The following is an 18,724-nucleotide window of genomic DNA, read 5'->3' on the forward strand; positions in this document are numbered from 1 at the left end:
TTTGGGGTGAGGGCTTGGCACTATTATCGATAAGGACCCACCCGGCCGGAGCTTCGAGAATGGGAGCCTGAATAGTGCCTGATATTTCAGGCAGCAACATATCGTAACTACTATGATCTATATTTTTTTCTCCTTTTTTATGGAAATTAGCCATGTGGATTGAAATGCACGAAGATCCTTGAGGGCCAAATCAAGAGTCAATGTTCGTTTGTTTGATCATGCATAATCATCTGCATCGTTCAAGTCAACTACCCACTGTGAAAACACATTCAGCCAGTCCTGAGAGCCGTTGAATAGACCATCCCCTAAATCACACGAATCTGTGCTTCCATCAAAACACCGGGCTGCTTCCGAAGCTCGCCAGAAATCCGTGCCTTTGATACTACCATTCAAGATCGGACAGCTACTAGATCCCGTACAGGGTAGTTCTGCATCCATATTGTCCTGCTCGGTAGCGGATAGCACGCTTCCTGTATCCTGTGAGGGCGACGAACATCGAGTACCAGTCTCATGTGGAGCATATTTCGGGACTAGAAGATCTAGTACCGATTTGAACATTGCGAAAATGTCCGGGTGACCTCCACTATTGGAAGTGGAAATGCTATCCATCATTTGAGATAAGCTCTTGAGGTAGGTGGCGATCTTAGCGCGTGATTCGGCTCGAAATTTTTCCCATTCCAAGCCTGCATTGGCAGGACAAAAGAAGCATGTCCGTGATGCCATACTCGTGGTCAGGATTAATTGAAACCACTCCTTTGTTGTGAAACATGTGTATTGGTCAACTGGTAACGCCAGAAAAGCTTCCAGGAGATTACAGATTCCTTGGAAGCATGAAATAGCAGCTTCGATCAGATCCGAAATAGGAGGAGCCAGTAGATGTGTGTCCCGTGTTTTGCACGAGTCGATACCCCATGCTTTCAGGGGCAAGAACAGCACTTTTGCTCTCAGGAACAAGTATGAAAGATGGATTGGCGCTGCAAGGGTATTAGAAATCCGCAGTCACCAATCGGAGATAACTCAACATACAGTTGTCTTTCTGGTGTATTGACTTGGAAGAGATAAGCTGCTTCAGTTCCGAATCAAAAGCTTTTATATCTCCCTGTGTCGCTCTATTGTTCTCAGAACTGATAGGCCAACAGTCAAGTTTTGCTTCATAGTGGACCATTCGGCGGGAGAGTATTTGCAGTTCTGTGTGTTGTTTTTGGATGTCATTCTGCTCATCTGAAATTATTGTTTCATCGAAGGTTCCGCCAAGGGGACAAGCAGCAGTACCCGAGCGCGGTCGCTCTAAACCAGTGCAGAATCTAAGCAGTTGATTTAGAATTGTATTGAATTGACAGGGCTGATGAATCGTCAGATTACTCACATCGATGAGAGATTATAGCAGCCTAGACACGCGTCCCGAGATTCCTTGTCAGGATGACTCGGACTAAGTTTAAGCTCAGTACACATGTTCAGTGCAATTTGCAAGAATTGTGAGACTTGATTGCTCAAGGGTTTGAAGTGAAAGGGGTACCTGCTCATGAAAAGTCAAATGTTGGTCCTTATACTTCTCTCTTTGTGGCTGGCATAGGTTGAAATACCAAGCAATATATACCAATAGACCCTGAAGATAGTCAAGGCTCTTCTCATCGTGAAAAACAATTCTTTGGCTCAGAACTTGGCGAAACCTTTCGTCGGTCTTTTGATGTAAAGAAGGGACTCGTGACGAGCACACATTCAGTATTGCCATAAGTAAGAAAGGATGATCCACCGCCATGGAGGATGCCGAGGCATTTTCAGATATGGAAACGAATGGGAAATAATGCTGACGGTTTCTGAACACATTGAGGAGCATGTCTGCATCTTCTATTACCGTATTCGATTTGCTAGAGGAGGAGTCGGAAGGGGGTATCTGCAACTCCTTGTGGCTTGACGTCTGAAAGGCCTGGCGATGAAGGTCGTAAAGTTCACCTAAGTAATCCTTGGGTGCGGGCTCGTTTTGAAACAGCTTGGAAACAACATCTTTGCCAGTAAGAGATCTTTCGCTCTCCATATTGGAACGATCGGAAGTATTTCCGGTGCGACTTTGACAAGTTCAAATTAGCCATTGTAAAATTAGATAGAATTTTTTTAGAGGACTACCGAGTAGAAGGCCGAGCGTCTGTCCCGAGATTACAGGAAATTCCCAGCTTCGCGCATCTAGTTTGTATGTCAATATAGAACTCGAAAGCGTTGACAGCACTTCTCTTGAGGCTCAAATTCTCCACTTCAGCTATAACTGCTCTGTGTCTGTCATACCTTCGGCATATCTCATTGTCCTGGAGCTTCTCATCACGAAGACATCGGATTTTGCGCTCTTTGCAAGGGTTACACGCCTTTCTTCGTCTAGGACGCGGACACATATAACGCCACTCATCCTCCATAATTCGAAGCTTTATATTTCACAAGGGTATGGCAACAAGATGAGATTGAATCTATCGATCAACACTGACAAGGCTGAAGAGATGTCTATATTTCATGGTGACTTCTGGGGGCGGATAGCAGGTCGAAGCGATCTAAAACCGCGGAGGGAAGGTTTAGCCGCGACGGGCATATGGAGGTGCTAGGAAAGACATGCATAACATCTCTTCACGTTGACTGAGTTCACTCCCTTACCTTCATTATAAGTAGAAATTTAGCGTTTGAACTGTCTAGAAAGACATTTCAATAGACACTTTCGGAAATTCTTGGGTCAGGTGAAGGGATTTGGGTGGGCAGGTATAGCATGTACAGGAAGTCTCAACCAAAATATATTTGCGTCAAGGACCCAGCAATTTTAGAACAGTCGAGGAAATTACACGCTGCATTCTACCTTGATAAATGAAACAACATAGTCTGTACCAATTCAGACCCCATGTCCTCACATCCTCTGGTACTTTCGCAACCAGCGACCACTCAACTCATGGAATGACACCAACCTAAAGCCTCGAAGTCGGACGACCTACATCCGCATAATTAACATCCCTCTCAGGCCAATACCCAACCTGAATCATATTATCAACCAAGGTATTTTTATCTTTGCCACCCCAAGTCTGTCTTCCAAACGCAGCCACCATATCCATCCCATTCAATAAAGACCCCGTAGTCCATATCTTCCCGTCTTGAGCCCACCGCCTCTTAATCCAGTTCGTCCCAGGGGCCGTCCGCCGCATCATAGGGAGCATCGGGATAGGCCCAGTTACGGTCTTGCCCTCTAAGATTCCAGCGGCTAGTACAGGCATGAATCCTGCACAGACACACAGGAGTGCGGCACATTCGGAGTAGGCCTTGCAGAGAAATTGTTTCTCTGCCTGACTAGTTTGGTAGCCTACTGCGTTAGCTTCGATGACTATGATGTCGAGTGGTGGGCAGTTGGTGAAAGAGTTCTGGTTAAGCCAATTATGAGTCTCGTTAGAGATATGCATTAAGGTGTGCAGAGAGGGCAGACCTGATGTGGGCATCACTTGAAGATTTCCTGTTAAGTGGGCGCGAATTTTGCCATCCTCGGTGACCCAATGATGTTCAAATTCCAAGGCCTGTGATTTTAGTTCATCGGAGACGAGGTTTGGGGGTGCGCGGTTGAGAAATTTGCGACTGATACAAGAGAAGAATCCGGCGGGAGCAATATCGACATGTTCCGTTACGCTGGTTCCGAGCGTTTGGCAGGGAGTCGGGGTAAGTATTCAAGAGACTTACCTATTCATGAAAACCACACCAACCCGTATTGGACGTCCGGGGTCACGAAGGTTGATTGGCGAGGACATCTTGCAAAGGATAATGGATGAGAATGGGACGATCCGATGGTAGTAAGGACCCAGGATGAAGATATTTATACCTGCTTCGAATGCAAACTTACGATATACTTAGTTGTGTATATTTCGATACACTTCTATGGCTGTGGGACCTCACTGGGGCTGCAGCTTGCCTTCTACTACCCAACCACCAGCTAGTACCTTGGTGGATGAAGTTGCTACCCGGAAATAGTTCGGCATTGTCTCACATTGCGCTCCGTGGCACACAGACAATAGATGGACAACGATGGAACCTGACACTACAACCAATATGTCATCAAACCGTGTGAGAAAGCGTCCAGTTTAACAAAAACAAAGAGGTTGTTCAATTCATATAATTTTATCTACAGACCAAACGGCAGTAGCTTCTGCATTTACTCCAAACGCAGTTTCTCAAACTCCTTGATCTGCTCCTCCAAGCGAGCAGCCTCGCTCTCGGCATCGCGGAGACGCTTCTCCTCGGCCTCCTGGACCTCAGCCTTGACCTTCTCCTTCCAGTTAGGAGCGCTCATGACACCCTGGGACCGGCGCACGGTCTCACGAGCCCGCTCAAGGCTGGCCTTGGCCTTCTCCTCCTGCTCAAGCGCAACCTCCTTGGACACACGCAGGTAGACGGCAGCCTCGGCACCGACCGCGGCAACAACGCAGCCGGCAGGAGTCTTGTTGTCTGGGCCCAGGTGGGATAGCTCACCCAGAGTTTTGCCACCCAGGGAGTGGATGGTGGAGAGCTGCTCAGAGACGGTCTTCTCGCTGGTAGCGTCGTAGGTCTGGATGATGATGTCACCCTTAGTCTTGACATCGTACTGGGCCAGAATGGAACGGATGGCCTTGGAGGAGTTCAGGATGAGCTCGTAAGCCTTCTCAGCGGCTGGGTCGTCGAACTCGGCACGGTACTCGGGGAACTTGGCACGCATGATCGAGAAGGTCTTGTCCTCGGGGCGGCGGGGCAGACGCTGCCACAAGTGCTCAGTCACGAAGGGCATGATGGGGTGAATGAGGCACAGAGCACCCTCGAGAGCGGTGTAAAGGGTCTGCTTGGCGGACTCCTGGGTCTCAGGAGAAGCATCCTCAGCCAGCAAGTACTTGGAGTTCTCGATGAAGACGTCGCAGAGCTGGGAGTACCAGTACTGGTAAGAGACGTTGGCGGTGACGGAGAACTCACGGGCCTCCAGAGCCTCGTTGATCTCCTTGGCAGCAGCGTTGAACTTGTGCAGAATCCAGCGCTCAGACAGAGACTCATTGCCAGTCTTGGAAACGGTGGCCAGGGGCTTGAAGTCGTCACCGAGCTTGCCAAGAACGAACTTGGTAGCCTGGTAGATCTTGTTACAGAAACGACGGTAACCGTGGATGACCTGAACATCGAAAGCGATGTCACCACCTGTGAAACACGAGATTAGTAGATGAAAGTAAATCAGGGCAGGATAAATACATACCACCAGTGGTGTAGGAGACGAGGGCGAAGCGAAGAGCGTCAGCACCACACTCGGGAATACCCTTGGGGAAGGCCTTCTTCTGGTACTTGGTGGCAGTGGCGACCTCCTTGTCAGCAAGGTTACCGACCAGCAGCTTGTCGTGCAGAGTCTGCAGCTGGATACCCTCCATAACATCCAGAGGGTCAATAACGTTACCAAGAGACTTGGACATCTTGCGACCCTCCGAGTCACGAATGAGAGAGTGGCAGTACACCTCCCGGAAGGGAATCTGACCGGTCATCTTGATACCGAGCATGATCATACGAGCGACCCAGAAGAACAGAATATCCCAACCAGTCTCAAGCACAGAAGTGGGGTAGAGGTTCTCAAAGTCGTGAGTCTTACGGGGCCAGCCCAGAGTCGAGAAGGGCCAAAGACCAGAAGAGAACCACGTGTCGAGGACATCGGGATCGCGGTCGAGGGTGAACTTCTTGCCGGGGAACTTGGCCTCGGCCTTCGCGCGGGCATCCTCCTCGGTGCGGCCAGTGACCCAGAAGTTGCCATCAGCGTCGTCGTTTTCCTCGCCCTCAATGTTAACGAAGTAGGCGGGAGCCTGGTGACCCCACCAGAGCTGACGAGACAGACACCAGTCGTTCAGGTTGTGCATCCAGCGGAAGTAGTTCTTCTCTGCAGACTCAGGACGGATGATGATGTCACCCTTCTCAACAGCCTCGATAGCGGGACCAGCTAGAGACTCCATCTTCATCCACCATTGAGGCTTAAGGATGGGCTCGATAACGTCGTTAGACTTGGAGCAGCGGGGCACCTTCATGGGGTTGTGCTCCCACTTGACGTACAAGCCCTTCTCCTTGAGCATATCAATAACCTTGTAACGGGCATCGAAACGCTTCATGCCAGCGAAGGGACCGCCGTTCTTGTTGAAGGTACCATCGTCGTTAAGGACGGAGATGAACTCCAAGTTGTGCTGCTTACCACGGTTGAAATCGTTGAAGTCGTGAGCGGGGGTGATCTTCACGGCACCAGTACCGAACTCGGGCTCAACACCCTCATCGGCGACAATGGGGAGCAGACGGTCAACGAAGGGGTGGCGGGCGTTCTTGCCGATCAGGTGCTTGTAGCGAGGGTCGTTGGGGTGGACGGCAATACCACTGTCACCGACCATGGTCTCGGGACGAGTAGTAGCGATCTCAATGCGCTCCGTAGAACCGTCGATCTCGTAGCAGAAGTGGGTGAGAACACCGAACTCGACCTTGCGGTCGTAGCCAGGAACGTCCAGGAGAGTGCGGCCTTCGATCTCCTTGTTGTCGACCTCAAGGTTAGACAGGGAAGTGTTCAAAGCAACACACCAGTTAACCAGGCGGTTGGCACGGTAGATGATGCCCTCCTCGTGCAGACGAACAAAGGTCTCGGTCACGGCAGCGGACAAGTTGGGGTCCATGGTGAAAGCTTCACGCGACCAGTCGAAGGAACCACCGACTCTGCGGAGAGCGTTCTTGATGTTCTTGTGGTATTCGTCCTTCCAGTCCCAAATGAGCTTGGTCATGGCCTCCCGTCCAAGGTCGTGACGAGTCTTCTTCTCCTTCTTCCACAGCATCTTCTCGACAACACTCTGGGTGGAGATACCAGCGTGGTCCATACCGGGAAGCCACAGAGTGGTCTTGCCCTTCATTCGTTGCCAACGGATCATGGTGTCTTGCAGGGCGTTGGTCAGGGCGTGACCCATGTGAAGGGAACCGGTAACGTTGGGAGGAGGGATGGGAATGACGAAGGAGCCCTCAGGCTTGACCTTGCCATCAGGGCCCCATTCGGGCTTGAAGAGATCGCGCTCCTCCCACCATTCGAGGCGGCCTTCCTCGATGACCTTGGGATCATAGGCGTCGGCGGTCTTCTCCTTCTCAACCTTCTGCACCTTCTTCTCGGCCTTGGGAGCAGCGGGCTTAGCAGTCTTGGCCTTGGCCTGCTTCTCTGCAAACTTCTTTGCCTTTTCGGCCTTCTTGCGCTCGCGCTCCACTGTATAGTAGCCAAAATACATCAGCATAAGTTCATCTCGAGCAAGAGTCCATGTTTCCTTGGGCAATTCAGGATCGACGATTTCGCGGGTTGTACATACACTCCTTCTCGGACTTCACCTTCGGGACAGCGGAGCCATCGTTCGCAGCAGCAGCTTCGGCGATCTGGTTGCGCGTCTGCTCGTCAACGGGAGGGGGGTTCTGGGTCAAAGGGGCAGTGGGCTCCCCAGCTGTATCGTAGGTTCTTGGTGAGCTTGCGGACTCTAGCATGAGTCATGAATCATTGGAGGGAGAGGACTGACTGGGGTTTTGGGAGGCAGAGTTTTGAGCCATCCTGGAGAATGATCGATATTTCGGAGGGAATCTCCAAGGCGCCGATCGCGCCACGAATCGCCTGATAAGTATCTTGAGGGGATGGAGATGCGACAAGGAGGGGTGGTTGTGCGAATGCGGGCAGATTAAATTTCCCACGACGAATGAGCGAGCGGGGCCCAAGTGAGGATCGGTGGGGACCACGCGACGCTGGGGTTGGCAGATGCAAGTGTGGCTTTCTCTAGAATCATGCACCCCCTTGAAATTGGTAAACGGGTTTATAGTTGTTGATTTTGCCCTTTTCTTATGTTTTGTTCGGTCTCCAGTTGCTGCTACAAGCTATCGAAATTGGACTCACGTGATGGCGCTGGTGCCAACGGGCGATCCGATCAGCGAACGATAAGGTGATAGTCGGCGAGGACTAACGAGACATCTACAACAGCAGCAGATCTGCACATCAATGTAAATACCGGAAAGAAAGTCATGAAAAGTGAACTGGCAATGCATTGTGTCTTCGGAAACCCCTCATAGTATGGTCGCCAATCATCAGTACCTCCCCAATACCATCACTCCATTGAATGTGCATGTTAAGCTAGAAATAGCCGCAAGTAAGAACCAAGGAAAGCAGAAACGGCGAAAGGCAAAACCAGATGAAAACAGGGAAGGGGAAAGAAAATCCATAACACCAGAGCAAGGGATGATGGAGTGGCAAAGGGGAAAGAATTGGCGAGGACGGAAGAAACCGACGCTGTACAATTAAGGAAGCGGAAGCGTAGGGAAAGGATGTTCCTCCCACTTTAAGGGGACAACTGATTTGATTGCGCTCACTAAGACGCCCGTAGAACCGAGGCGATACAGGGCTGGGCAGCCCAAGAAGATTAGATGTCATGTCTTGTCATCAACGTCGTCTCCGTTCGGAATTCGATCATTCATCGCCCCTCTTCCGCCGAGAGGAAAGCCCGGAGAAAACATTGGGAAGAGGTGGCATCGAGATTCTCTTTGTTCTTTCCTTGACCGCAAGCCGCTGAAAACGGCAAATGTCCAACTCAGACACGAAAGGTGGCTTGTGATACCGGGCGATAATTCTGTAGATAGGATGGTAGGGGAGAAGGGGGTGGGAGAAGTGCTGGTAGGAACTGCAAGGAAGATAAAAAAAAGGGTCGAGGTTGTTCGTGGCCGACGCGGATCAGGACTGTGCAGCCGCGTTGTTCAGAGAATCGGCGCGGACGGGATCAAAGTAGGCGTGAGCCATGGCCTCTTGAGCAGTCAGGCGTTCCTATGAAATGTTTGTTTAGTATTTCGTCCGATGTTGATGGAAACAGGAATAGCATACGGCATGGTCATAACGAAGCAGCTTATCAAGGAAGTCAATAGCTTCATCGCTGACAAAGCGCTGGTTCTCGGCCGTGACAAACGAGTGCCATGGCTTGCGAGGGAAGCGCGAGAGGATATCGTCGTACTGCGGGTCGAGCTCAATGTCGTACTTGTCCAGGTATTCAAACAGCTCTTCTGTTCCCAGAACCTTGGCAATCTTGACCAGTTGGTCAGAGTTGCTGTTGCCATGGAAGAAGGGCTCCTTGCGGAAAATCATGGAAGCAAACATGGCACCCAGTGACCACATATCGAGGGAGTAGTCGTACTCCTGAAAATCGACAAGCAGCTCGGGGCCCTTGAAGTACCGAGAAGCGACTCGGACGTTGTATTCAGTGCCCTTGTGGTAGAACTCGGCAAGACCCCAGTCGATCAGTCGCAGCTATAGCATGTTAGAATCTTTATCATTGGTGGGGATTAAAATTTACCTACCTTGCGCTTCTCATGATCGATCATGACATTGTGGGGCTTCACATCTCGGTGCATGATACCCTTGCTGTGACAGAAGTCCAACGCCTTAAGGAGCTCATAAACGTAGAAGCGGACATCATAGTCCGTGAAGCGAGGGTACAAGGTCCGGAAATCAGTGTTGTTGACTGCCTCAAAGACCAAGCTGGGAGTCTTGCTCTGGTTGTCCCTAACAACGTCGAGCAGAGCTACGACGTTGGGGCCGCCAGCAAGATTCTGGAGAATCTTGATCTCTCGCTTGATCTTCTTCTTCTTCACGGGCTTGAGGACCTTGATAACGCATTTCTGGTAGTTGACGACGTTGATGCCTTCGAACACCTCAGAGTACTTGCCTCGACCTGAAAAGGAATAGTGTCAGCAAACGGTCAGGCTGGAGCTTGTCCCCACACCCCAGACAGAATGGCAGGTGATAACACCACCATCCCGGGTCGGATGACCTCCAATCAGAACGTTACGTACCAATCTTGCGAACGATCTCGTAGTTCTCAAGGACACCCCAGGAAATGTTCACACTGTCATAGTCCCAGTAGGATCGTGGCATGTGCTCGTTGACATCGGCGTAGACGCGCGCCATGGTGATTGCAGACGGCTTCCGAATCCGCCCACAATAGAAATCAGATGCGGCGGGGTTACGCGGGGGTGTAGCCTAGTAACGGGAGATGGGGGCGTCGAGGGTCGTTGACACAGGAAGAAGACAACAGCAGCAGCAGGCCCAGCAAGTCGCCAGCTCGAACTCAGCTGTGCTATCGATCGTCCTGATGCAATGGGGTTTTGGAGGGGTGATAATATGATGCGAGCGAGATCTGTTCCGCCTTGTCACGGGACTTGCTTGTGGAGAGCAGGCCCAACACGGCTAGACTGCGAGTGGCTCGGGGATATGTTGTTCCGTAGGATTTTCTAGTTGCCTCTTTCGGATAGGTCGTGACCCGCGGTGTTTCTCAAGTTTCTTGATTTCTCAACGGACGCAGGAACCGCCCCAGTGTGTCCCCTGGCCCCTTTTTAAACGGCACCATGTTTTACGATTTGAATGTCCCCTACAGTCCAGATGATCCCGAGGCACCCCATACCCTAAACTTCCTGGCTGAACGTAAGTCATACTGCCCTGACCTTGGCACCCGCTCCAAACATATTTAAAGCTTGCGGACCACATGAGGTACTGACCTGACCGCAGTGGGTTACACCACTGTCGCCTTGTCCCAAACAATCACAGGCAAGCTTCCTCCAAGCCTCACTCCACCGCCTCTCCCATCGAATGCGCCCAAGTCCCTCCAGTTGCTCACCCGTCTCAACCTTACTCTCTCCGATCCCGCGCAAAACCAGCGGCTCAACACCTTGTCACAAGCCTATGACATCGTTGCTCTTCGCCCGACAAATGAGAAAACTCTTCTCAATGCTTGCACCAATCTGGAGTGTGACGTGATATCACTCGATCTTTCTGTGCGACTTCCATTCCACTTTAAATTCAAAATGCTGTCGGCTGCTATATCACGTGGTATTCGTTTGGAGATCTGCTATGGCCCGGGAGTCACAGGCAGTGGGCTGGATGCGCGCCGGAATTTGATCGGCAATGCAATGTCATTGATCAGAGCTACCAGGGGAGGACGAGGCATCATCGTATCAAGCGAGGCCAGGCGCGCACTGAGCTTGCGGGCTCCATGGGATGTGATCAACTTGACCTGTGTCTGGGGATTATCACAAGAGCGCGGCAAGGAGGCAATTTGTGAAGAAGCCCGAAAGGTCACAGCCTTGGCCAAGCTTAAGCGTACGAGCTGGCGCGGGATCGTCGATATCGTCCATGGCGGAGAGAAAGTAACGTCCGAGAAGACGACCTCGAAGCAGAAGGGCCAAAAGAAAGCAGCCACTTCCGCAGAGTCGGAAGTTAATACTGATACCTTGAAGAGAAAAGCCTCTCTCGGCTCCGAGGCCGCCGTGGAACCTGAGAAGCCTCTATCAAAGCGGGAGATGAAGCGAAGAGCGAAAAAAGCTAGATTAGAACCACAAGGAGAAGATGCGAGCTGAAGAGCCATGGACTTCTCTATTTCATCCCTATTGGTATTTCCAATATCCCGCTAATGTGGGAACCATGGGCTGGGCGGTTTACTTCTGCATTGAAGCAGATCAGCCCCAACCGCTTCTTGCATCATCCCAAAGCGTCTGCATTCTGCAGACCGGCCGATGATCCTAGCTCAGCTGGATGGTTGGCACGAGGAAGCGGAAATATTTTGCCACCTTCAACTGCTACCCGATAGTCATGGCCTGACGAACTCAGCTGTCTTTGGTACAGCCCCATGAGTCGACCTCGCCCTCTAAATGACACCTAGGAGGAATTCACGGCTTGACCTGAATGACCATGAGGTCTGTGATGAGGGCTTTGTGCAGAATACGCAACAATGCTCCTCTACCATTCCAGGTTTCTCTGGCAGGTAACAGTTCTTCGTCGCAGTGACGAATTGATTTGCTCGATCTAGCAATTTCATGTTTCATAGCATCAATACCCAATCTTGACACTCTACAAAGTCTATCATTACTCCTCTTCATGTTCCCTGACTTCTTGCGTGCTGCCGTGCTGCTTGCGCTTTATCCTTCATATCGCCCTCCCACTGTCGCTACCATGGAGCTTCCCGCCGAGTCTCTCTGTACTGTGCTTTTTCCCCCATCATTTGTAAAGCCGACTTGTTGTAAAGGAATAATATCTCAATTGGAAATCGAGGCCTAGGGGCCTACGGAGAACCTGAGCGGGCAAGTTTTGCTGACTCATTGGTTTTCCACGGCCCAGCCCGAGGTAGTTACCTGAGGTTAGACCCCAGCTTGGAAGATAAATGACATACTAACGCGCTTCTCAGCCCAGCTTCCCCAAGTCTACCCCTGTAACCATGCCATTGCGACGCTCGCATAAAAAATCTCATCACGGCTGTTCCCTGTGCAAGCAGCGTCGAATCAAATGCGACGAATTTCGGCCTATTTGTGGATCCTGCCACAAAAAGGGACTTCCATGTACTTTCGATAGCTACCAGCAAAGTCATCCTCGTCATGGCAGTTTTGGCGAGAACAATCAACTACCAAGAGACGAGATTCACACCGGACTTCCACTAGTCGAACTTGAACTTCTCCATCATTGGCATACAGCGACGGCCGTGTCGCTGACCGAGAATGAGGCTTTAAGTGAAGTTCTCCGAAGTCAAGTCCCCAAGGAGGGATTGAGCCACCCGTTTGTCATGCATGGTATACTGGGGCTCTCAGCACTCCATCTTTCCCAGCAATGCTCCGGACCTCGCCGACAGACATATACAGATATCGCAATGCGACACTACAGCCAAGCATTATCACTCTTTGTACCACTTCTCAGTGATGTGACCCCTCAAAACTGCCAGAGTCTGTTTGCCTGTTCATTTCTCATTTCCGGCTTCTCATTCGCCTCCCAAGGCCTCAAAACCGAACCTTCCTCGATGCATATGGGCGAAGTTATGGAAGTTTTCAAATTAGTCCGTGGGACAGCTTCAATTGTGGAAAAGGCACGAGAGTGGATCGAGCGGGGTGATATGCGGCCTCTACTAAAATTTGCTACATGTGAGCGACGAGCTATGCGCTCAAGCCATGTCTATGGAGTGCGTTCTCGACTTGAATCGCTCATCAATCAGCAAGCAGGTGATCACCGCTCCTCTCATCCTCCGAGTAGCCTGCGGGCAGTGTTAGATCGCTCCAATCAGCACCTTCTGGATCTATGTGATTCTTCCATCACTAGCAACAATGAAGCTACCGTTCTCGCTTGGCCTGCTATAATAGATCCAGAGTATTTGGATCTTATGCAGCAACTCGAGCCAAGGTCGTTGGTTACACTCGCTCACTATGGGGCTGTTCTCCATATTCTGACCAGTGCGTGGTGGATGGAAGGCTGGGGCAAATTCTTGGTCATTGTTGCCGCGGCACATTTGGATGATTCTACACGATCGGGAATTGCCTGGCCTTTAGCCGTTGTCAATGAGAAGGCCGATGTGTGACAGGCAGATCCTCGTTCTTCTTACCTCCTTCGGTATAGTTTTCGAAACAGTGGGGCATCAGCGTGCGGATCCTAGCCAACCCCAATTCCACCACAGAACAACGAGTTGTTCTTGGTTTTCGATGATCAAAAGCCGACCTGATGACTCGGTATAACTGGCACCGAGCGCATTTGACTTCGGAACTCAGGCAAAAGCCTCTTTTACCGTGTTTTTCTGACAATTCTGACTCTTAGGCGGCAATGTCTTCATTCTCCGCGTTCTGAGACGAATCGGGATAAGTCCCTTTCCCCACATTTTGCCGACCTGCAAACCTTGGAACTATACGCAGATTCGACTCGTGTTCGTATAACATGCCATAGTGTATTGTTACATCCCAGGAGGATCGGCACGTTTGGTTATAAGCCAGCTACATTCTCCCACCACAGGATGGATCATTTTCAACCAAGTCTTAAAGATCAAGAGTTTTTTCAATTTTTCTTTTCATGTCCAACATGCGTTGGACTTTCTCTGCCATCGCAGGCACGCTTGCGCTTGCCATGGCGTCAACTATACCAGCAACTCCTCAACCAGAGCCGATTGACGTTGTTGAACTTCCTCTACCTCCGGTTGCACCAAGCAACAGCACGGGCGCGTGCACGGCCTCCATAAACCCCCACCGGACCGGCTGCATTGGACAGATATCAGAGTCCTTCCAGGCAGGCGACTTCGCACCCGATGGGAAACATGTGGTCGTCAATGTCGAGTTTGTTGGTGCCCCAGCGGCACCAGATCCGGCCAGCATATATGTCGGAGAACATATCATCCTTGTCAAAGCGGACGGTACAAAGTTTCCCAATGGCGACCCATGGAAATGCCTGAGCTGTGGTGTTCTCTCACAGAGAGCTCGCGGCCTCGACCCACAGCGAGACTATCCTCATGTGGCTCGAAATTCCCGACAGGCTCTCTGGGGACACAATATTCTGGACTGCAGTGGTATTCCCCTGGCCAGCGACGAGTGCACGCCAAATAAGACACATATTTATCCAATTTACTGGCCAACAGGCACCAACAAGTCGGGTAGTCCACGGGAAATGCGTCTCCACCCTGACGGTATTCATATGGGTTGGAGCTCATTTACAACTGGTGGCCAGTTCGCTTATTATGGCCAACTGCAGTTCCGTCAGAATCCAACTGATGGGACCCTTCTTGTTCCAAGATACGATCTTGTTAATGTCAACCTCCTTGTTCATCCAAACGGCACCGCGCCTATCATGGCCCAGGGCACGGAATTGAAGATACATGACGAGGCCATTACCGTTGGTGAGCTTCGCGGATTCAGTGGTTCTGGGGACGAAATTCTGTACATTGGATCAACACGCGAAGCAAACAACATTGATCTTTTTGCAGTGCATATCATCACCGGTGCCGTTCGCCGTCTCACCAGCCACCCAGAATATGCGGATCCCATCGCTTTCTCTCATGACAATCAGTGGTTTGTCACCATGGATACTCGAGGCTCCAATCGACAGATGTGGATGGCCGGAGAGCGGTATATTCCTCCATTGATTGACCTAGTCACCGTCACCGCTGCTTCATCGACTCGCAATAACGGTGCACGCCGCTTCTTCCAACCAATTTTGATCGATCGCTATGGTGATCGGGGTGACTACTTTGGTCAACAGGTCAACTATGCTGGTGATGGAAGCAATGGCAGCGTCAACGACCCGAACTGGAATGGCAGAGCAGACCCGGCCTTTTCTCCCGATGGAACCCGTATTGTCTATTGGCAGACCTTGGTAACCTCACCTGCCTGTGGGGGTGTCAACCCACTGCCCTGCCCAGTCTCGACTGCCCAAGGAGGTCGAACCTACCGATTGATGTTAGCACGACTTTCCAGTCGCAAACCCACGACCCCCGCCCCTATTTTTACTGCACCTGATTATATTCCCTGGGCGACTTCGTTCCCACCTAACTCAACTCTTCCTACGTCTTATTCTTTACCTGCGGGAAACTACACTCTCTACGGCAAGGCTAGCGGCCTCGCAAAAGCCAGCCTGACTAGGGACCCGCTCTTCGGCAGCTTCAAGACTGTATCCGTCAACTACACCAATTACTCTGATGATGCACAGCACTTTATCAATGGCTATGAATCTGTTACTCTGACCTTGACTGCCTCGAATCCTTGGCTCAGTCAGTTGGACTGGGTCTCCGATATAGCACAGACCGGCGCTGTGAACGCTGTCAAGAAGACTGGGCCTGATGGATTCCATTTGACAATTGATGCGATGGACAATATTTTTGAGGCCAATGGAACTCTGACTACGACTGTGAATGGCGTGACCTATTATCAGCCACTCAATGGTGCGTGATGATTTTAGCGTCTGCCCGAGGAGACTCGAGACTTTATTTAAGAACATCGCTTTGGACAATAAGGCTGCATGTGTCTACACGTTAGGAATGGTCGGAGACTTTGGGATACTGCTCGATGAACAGCTAGATTAGCTTTACCGTCAATGACGTTTCAATTCTTTCACTATAAATTTCGTTACAGATGATTCAATTTGCAAACGGCTAAAAGTGCGCGCTCAAGTATTCCCCTATCGAAGTCATACAGCATGGTCAATCAAAATATACACCAGATGCCTGTACGCTAACAGGATGAGGCACGAAACTCTCAAGAGATAGCTTTGCTGTTACCCTGGCCACTTTGTTATTCAAAATCGCTCGCTCTTTACGCCTCCTTGACCAACTAAAGAATCTTGAGACACAGGGTTTAAAGGAAGATTAAAAGGGCGTCCAGGAACAGATTATATCGCACAGGCAGGGTCCTTGAAAAAGGTGCAAAGGCCTTGATTGTAATTGAGCTAAAGCGATAAATTGAAAACAGACTAAAAACTTGCAAAGCTAAATTTTCTCCTCGGATCAAGTCTTAGGAGGCAAAGCCTTCACAGGCCACTCGTAATCGCGCATAAAGACAGTCTCAAATGTCCATTCTCCTTGGCCAACAGTCTTCTGCAACTCCCCCGATCCCTCTGGCAGGATAATCTCACAGGTCACACCCGGTGGAACTCTAACTTTGACCTCTAGATGGCTTTGCTTCTCACCGGACTCAGTAGTCTTCCATGAACAAGACACGCGACCCAGAGGACTTTCATGTGAAGCAGAGGCCTCCGAGAGTTCTGCACCAATGCAAGGGGCAATGCGACATTTCTTCCACCCAGGCTTGAGTCTTTGCAAACCTGCTAATCTCTCATACAAGAACTTCGCGATTGACCCAAGCGCATAATGATTGAAGGAAGTCATTTCACCAGGATTGATTGAACCATCGGGCAGCATACTATCCCACCGCTCCCAGACGGTAGTAGCGCCCATGGTGACCGGATACAACCATGAAGGACAGCCCTTTTCGAGGAGCATCGCATAAGCCACTTGAATATGACCTGTTAAGGCAAGCGCTTCACACAAGAACGGGGTTCCAGCGAAACCGGTCCCAATTCGAAAGTTGTTCTTTCGTACTAGATAGACAAGGCGGTTTCCGGCTCGTTCTTGTTGTGCGGGTGTAAGCAGACCGAAGCATACCGCGATGGCATAAGCTGCCTGGCTGTCGGATACAAGGCGGCCGTTCGAGGTCACGTATTCCTCCTGGAACTGCTTCTTGGCAGCTTCGAACTCTCTCTCGAATTCGAGTTTCTCTTCGTTCTTGTGAAGGAGATCTGTGATTCGAGCCATGAGTTCTAGACTGTGGATTAAGAACGCGTTGGCTACCAGCTGTGCGTCTGTCTTGCCTTTCCAGGGTGCGTTGGGTGGAGCATCTGGATCGAGCCAGTCCTAGAGCTTATTATCAATACCAGCAATCATAAAAGGAGAGGAACTTGAAGTCGAGAATCTCTTACCCCAAGCTGGAAAATACTGGTATCCCAAAGGTGAGTGCAAACTTCCTTATTCCTAGGCAGTTTCTTCATCCAGGTCGTCATGCTCTCATATTGCTGTTCTAGAATTTCCAACTTCCCAGTCTCCTCATACAGCGCCCACGGTGCAAGGATAGTGACATCATGCCAGATTGCACAAGGCTTCCGACGACACCAGACAGGGTCTGGGAGTGTTGCATTGGGTGTGACCATGGCAGGGACACCGTCAAGTGTCTGCTGATCATACCACACATCGACAAGCCAATTCTTAAGAAAGTCATAGCAGTCAAACAACAGTACTGCCGTTGGAGCAAACAGTGCCAGGTCTCCGGACCAACCAAGACGCTCATCGCGCTGAGGACAGTCAGTTGGCACCGAAAGGAAATTGCCCTTCATTCCCCAGCGAATGTTCTGGTATAGTTGATTGATCAATTTATCCGAACATGCGAATGAGCCGACATCTTTTATATCTGAATGGCACATAACTGCCTCGACCGAGTCGATCAATTCGGAGTCGCTAGTCCACCCATCGACTTGAGCATAACGAAATCCGTGGAAGGTAAAACGAGGCTCGTACATCTCGCCGCTCTGGTCTCCCTTAAGGATATATTGATCAACAGCGTCACATTGACGAAGAGGTCTGACGCAAAGCTCCTGCTTTTCAAGAACCTCCGCGTGGGAAAGAATAATTTTGCGACCGCGAAGACCCTTGATATTCTTCAGCCTGACATATCCCACCAAGTTTTGACCAAAATCAAGAATAGATTTTCCAGTTGGAGAAACAAGGTATTGAACTGGTTGAATAATCTCAATCCGCCTCACAGGCTCACCAAACCCCGGTGTCAATTTGAGTGCATCAGGTAGGGGTGGCATGCATAGAGCAGGCTGTCCAGTGTAAGCAAAATCGGCAGCTCCTTCGGGCACAATGGTCGACCAATATGGGACCTCGAGAGTTGCATCGTATTTTTCCCCATTATATATTTCTGCCAATTGAATAGGGCCTCTTTGAACAGCCCAGGTGCCGTCGGTTGGTATGATTTGAACGGTGTCGTCGGCGTAATAAATTTCGAGCTGGGCCATCAATGCTGGATGAGGTCCCCAAATATTTCGGTGGCCACCTTCAAAGCCAATACGTCCGCAAAACCAGCCTTCAGCGACGCGAACACCAATACAGTTGCGACCGTTCAGCAGCATAACCGTAACGTCAAAAGTCTGGTATTGGAGTCTTCTATCATAAGATGTCCATCCTGGGGCCATGAAATGGTCGCCCACACGGTGGCCATTGATCTCCGCCTCGTATACACCTTGAGCAGTGATAGCGAGTTTGGCTTGAACGAAAGGCTTCACCTCAAACTCCTTGCGGAAAAGCCATTCGGTATCTGGACCAGGCGTGTTCGGGGCCCATGGCGCGGTAATTCGATCACAGTGCCAATTCTGCTTATCCATATTGGGACC

The 18,724-nt window shown here is 50.5% G+C and overlaps 7 protein-coding genes across 7 annotated transcripts; 3 read left to right on the top strand and 4 right to left on the bottom strand.

Annotated features, from left to right (window-relative positions):
• Window positions 1–2,939: 2,939 nt before the first annotated feature.
• On the bottom strand, window positions 2,940–3,764 carry N7473_012813 (class I glutamine amidotransferase-like protein; the record flags this gene model as incomplete). The annotated part of the gene is made up of 2 exons (XM_057158752.1): window positions 2,940–3,645; window positions 3,697–3,764. The coding sequence occupies 2 exons, from the start codon at window positions 3,762–3,764 to the stop codon at window positions 2,940–2,942; spliced, it is 774 nt and encodes a 257-aa protein (XP_057002706.1).
• A 401-nt stretch (window positions 3,765–4,165) lies between these two features.
• On the bottom strand, window positions 4,166–7,566 carry N7473_012814 (valine--tRNA ligase; the record flags this gene model as incomplete). Its single annotated transcript, XM_057158753.1, has 4 exons — window positions 4,166–5,169; window positions 5,225–7,234; window positions 7,335–7,463; window positions 7,536–7,566. The coding sequence occupies 4 exons, from the start codon at window positions 7,564–7,566 to the stop codon at window positions 4,166–4,168; spliced, it is 3,174 nt and encodes a 1,057-aa protein (XP_057002707.1).
• A 1,165-nt stretch (window positions 7,567–8,731) lies between these two features.
• Window positions 8,732–9,958, bottom strand: N7473_012815 (casein kinase II subunit alpha/alpha'; the record flags this gene model as incomplete). Its single annotated transcript, XM_057158754.1, has 4 exons — window positions 8,732–8,821; window positions 8,879–9,298; window positions 9,349–9,722; window positions 9,844–9,958. The coding sequence occupies 4 exons, from the start codon at window positions 9,956–9,958 to the stop codon at window positions 8,732–8,734; spliced, it is 999 nt and encodes a 332-aa protein (XP_057002708.1).
• Window positions 9,959–10,344: 386 nt separating this feature from the next.
• Window positions 10,345–11,890, top strand: N7473_012816 (ribonuclease P subunit p30 family protein). The gene is made up of 2 exons (XM_057158755.1): window positions 10,345–10,471; window positions 10,556–11,890. Exons 1-2 carry the CDS (start codon window positions 10,396–10,398, stop codon window positions 11,401–11,403), a joined length of 924 nt encoding a protein of 307 aa, XP_057002709.1. The 5' UTR covers window positions 10,345–10,395; the 3' UTR covers window positions 11,404–11,890.
• Window positions 11,891–12,683: 793 nt separating this feature from the next.
• N7473_012817 (uncharacterized protein) lies at window positions 12,684–13,382 on the top strand (the record flags this gene model as incomplete). The annotated part of the gene is made up of 1 exon (XM_057158756.1): window positions 12,684–13,382. One exon carries the CDS (start codon window positions 12,684–12,686, stop codon window positions 13,380–13,382), a length of 699 nt encoding a protein of 232 aa, XP_057002710.1.
• Window positions 13,383–13,873: 491 nt separating this feature from the next.
• On the top strand, window positions 13,874–15,730 carry N7473_012818 (uncharacterized protein; the record flags this gene model as incomplete). Its single annotated transcript, XM_057158757.1, has 1 exon — window positions 13,874–15,730. The coding sequence occupies one exon, from the start codon at window positions 13,874–13,876 to the stop codon at window positions 15,728–15,730; it is 1,857 nt and encodes a 618-aa protein (XP_057002711.1).
• Window positions 15,731–16,283: 553 nt separating this feature from the next.
• N7473_012819 (alpha-L-rhamnosidase) lies at window positions 16,284–18,715 on the bottom strand (the record flags this gene model as incomplete). The annotated part of the gene is made up of 2 exons (XM_057158758.1): window positions 16,284–17,189; window positions 17,255–18,715. 2 exons carry the CDS (start codon window positions 18,713–18,715, stop codon window positions 16,284–16,286), a joined length of 2,367 nt encoding a protein of 788 aa, XP_057002712.1.
• Between the last annotated feature and the right edge of the window lie 9 nt (window positions 18,716–18,724).

The sequence above is a fragment of the Penicillium subrubescens genome (genome assembly GCF_028828155.1).
Source record: "Penicillium subrubescens strain IBT 31985 chromosome Unknown utg000011l_segment0_segment0, whole genome shotgun sequence".
Classification (NCBI taxonomy): Eukaryota; Fungi; Ascomycota; class Eurotiomycetes; order Eurotiales; family Aspergillaceae; genus Penicillium; species Penicillium subrubescens.

Coding starts and splice junctions, on each gene's coding strand:
- N7473_012816 (XM_057158755.1), top strand. CDS start 10,396: ATGTTTTACGATTTGAATGTCCCCTACAGTCCAGATGATCCCGAGGCA. Junction 10,472..10,555: donor CCTAAACTTCCTGGCTGAAC/GTAAGTCATACT, acceptor ACCTGACCGCAG/TGGGTTACACCACTGTCGCC.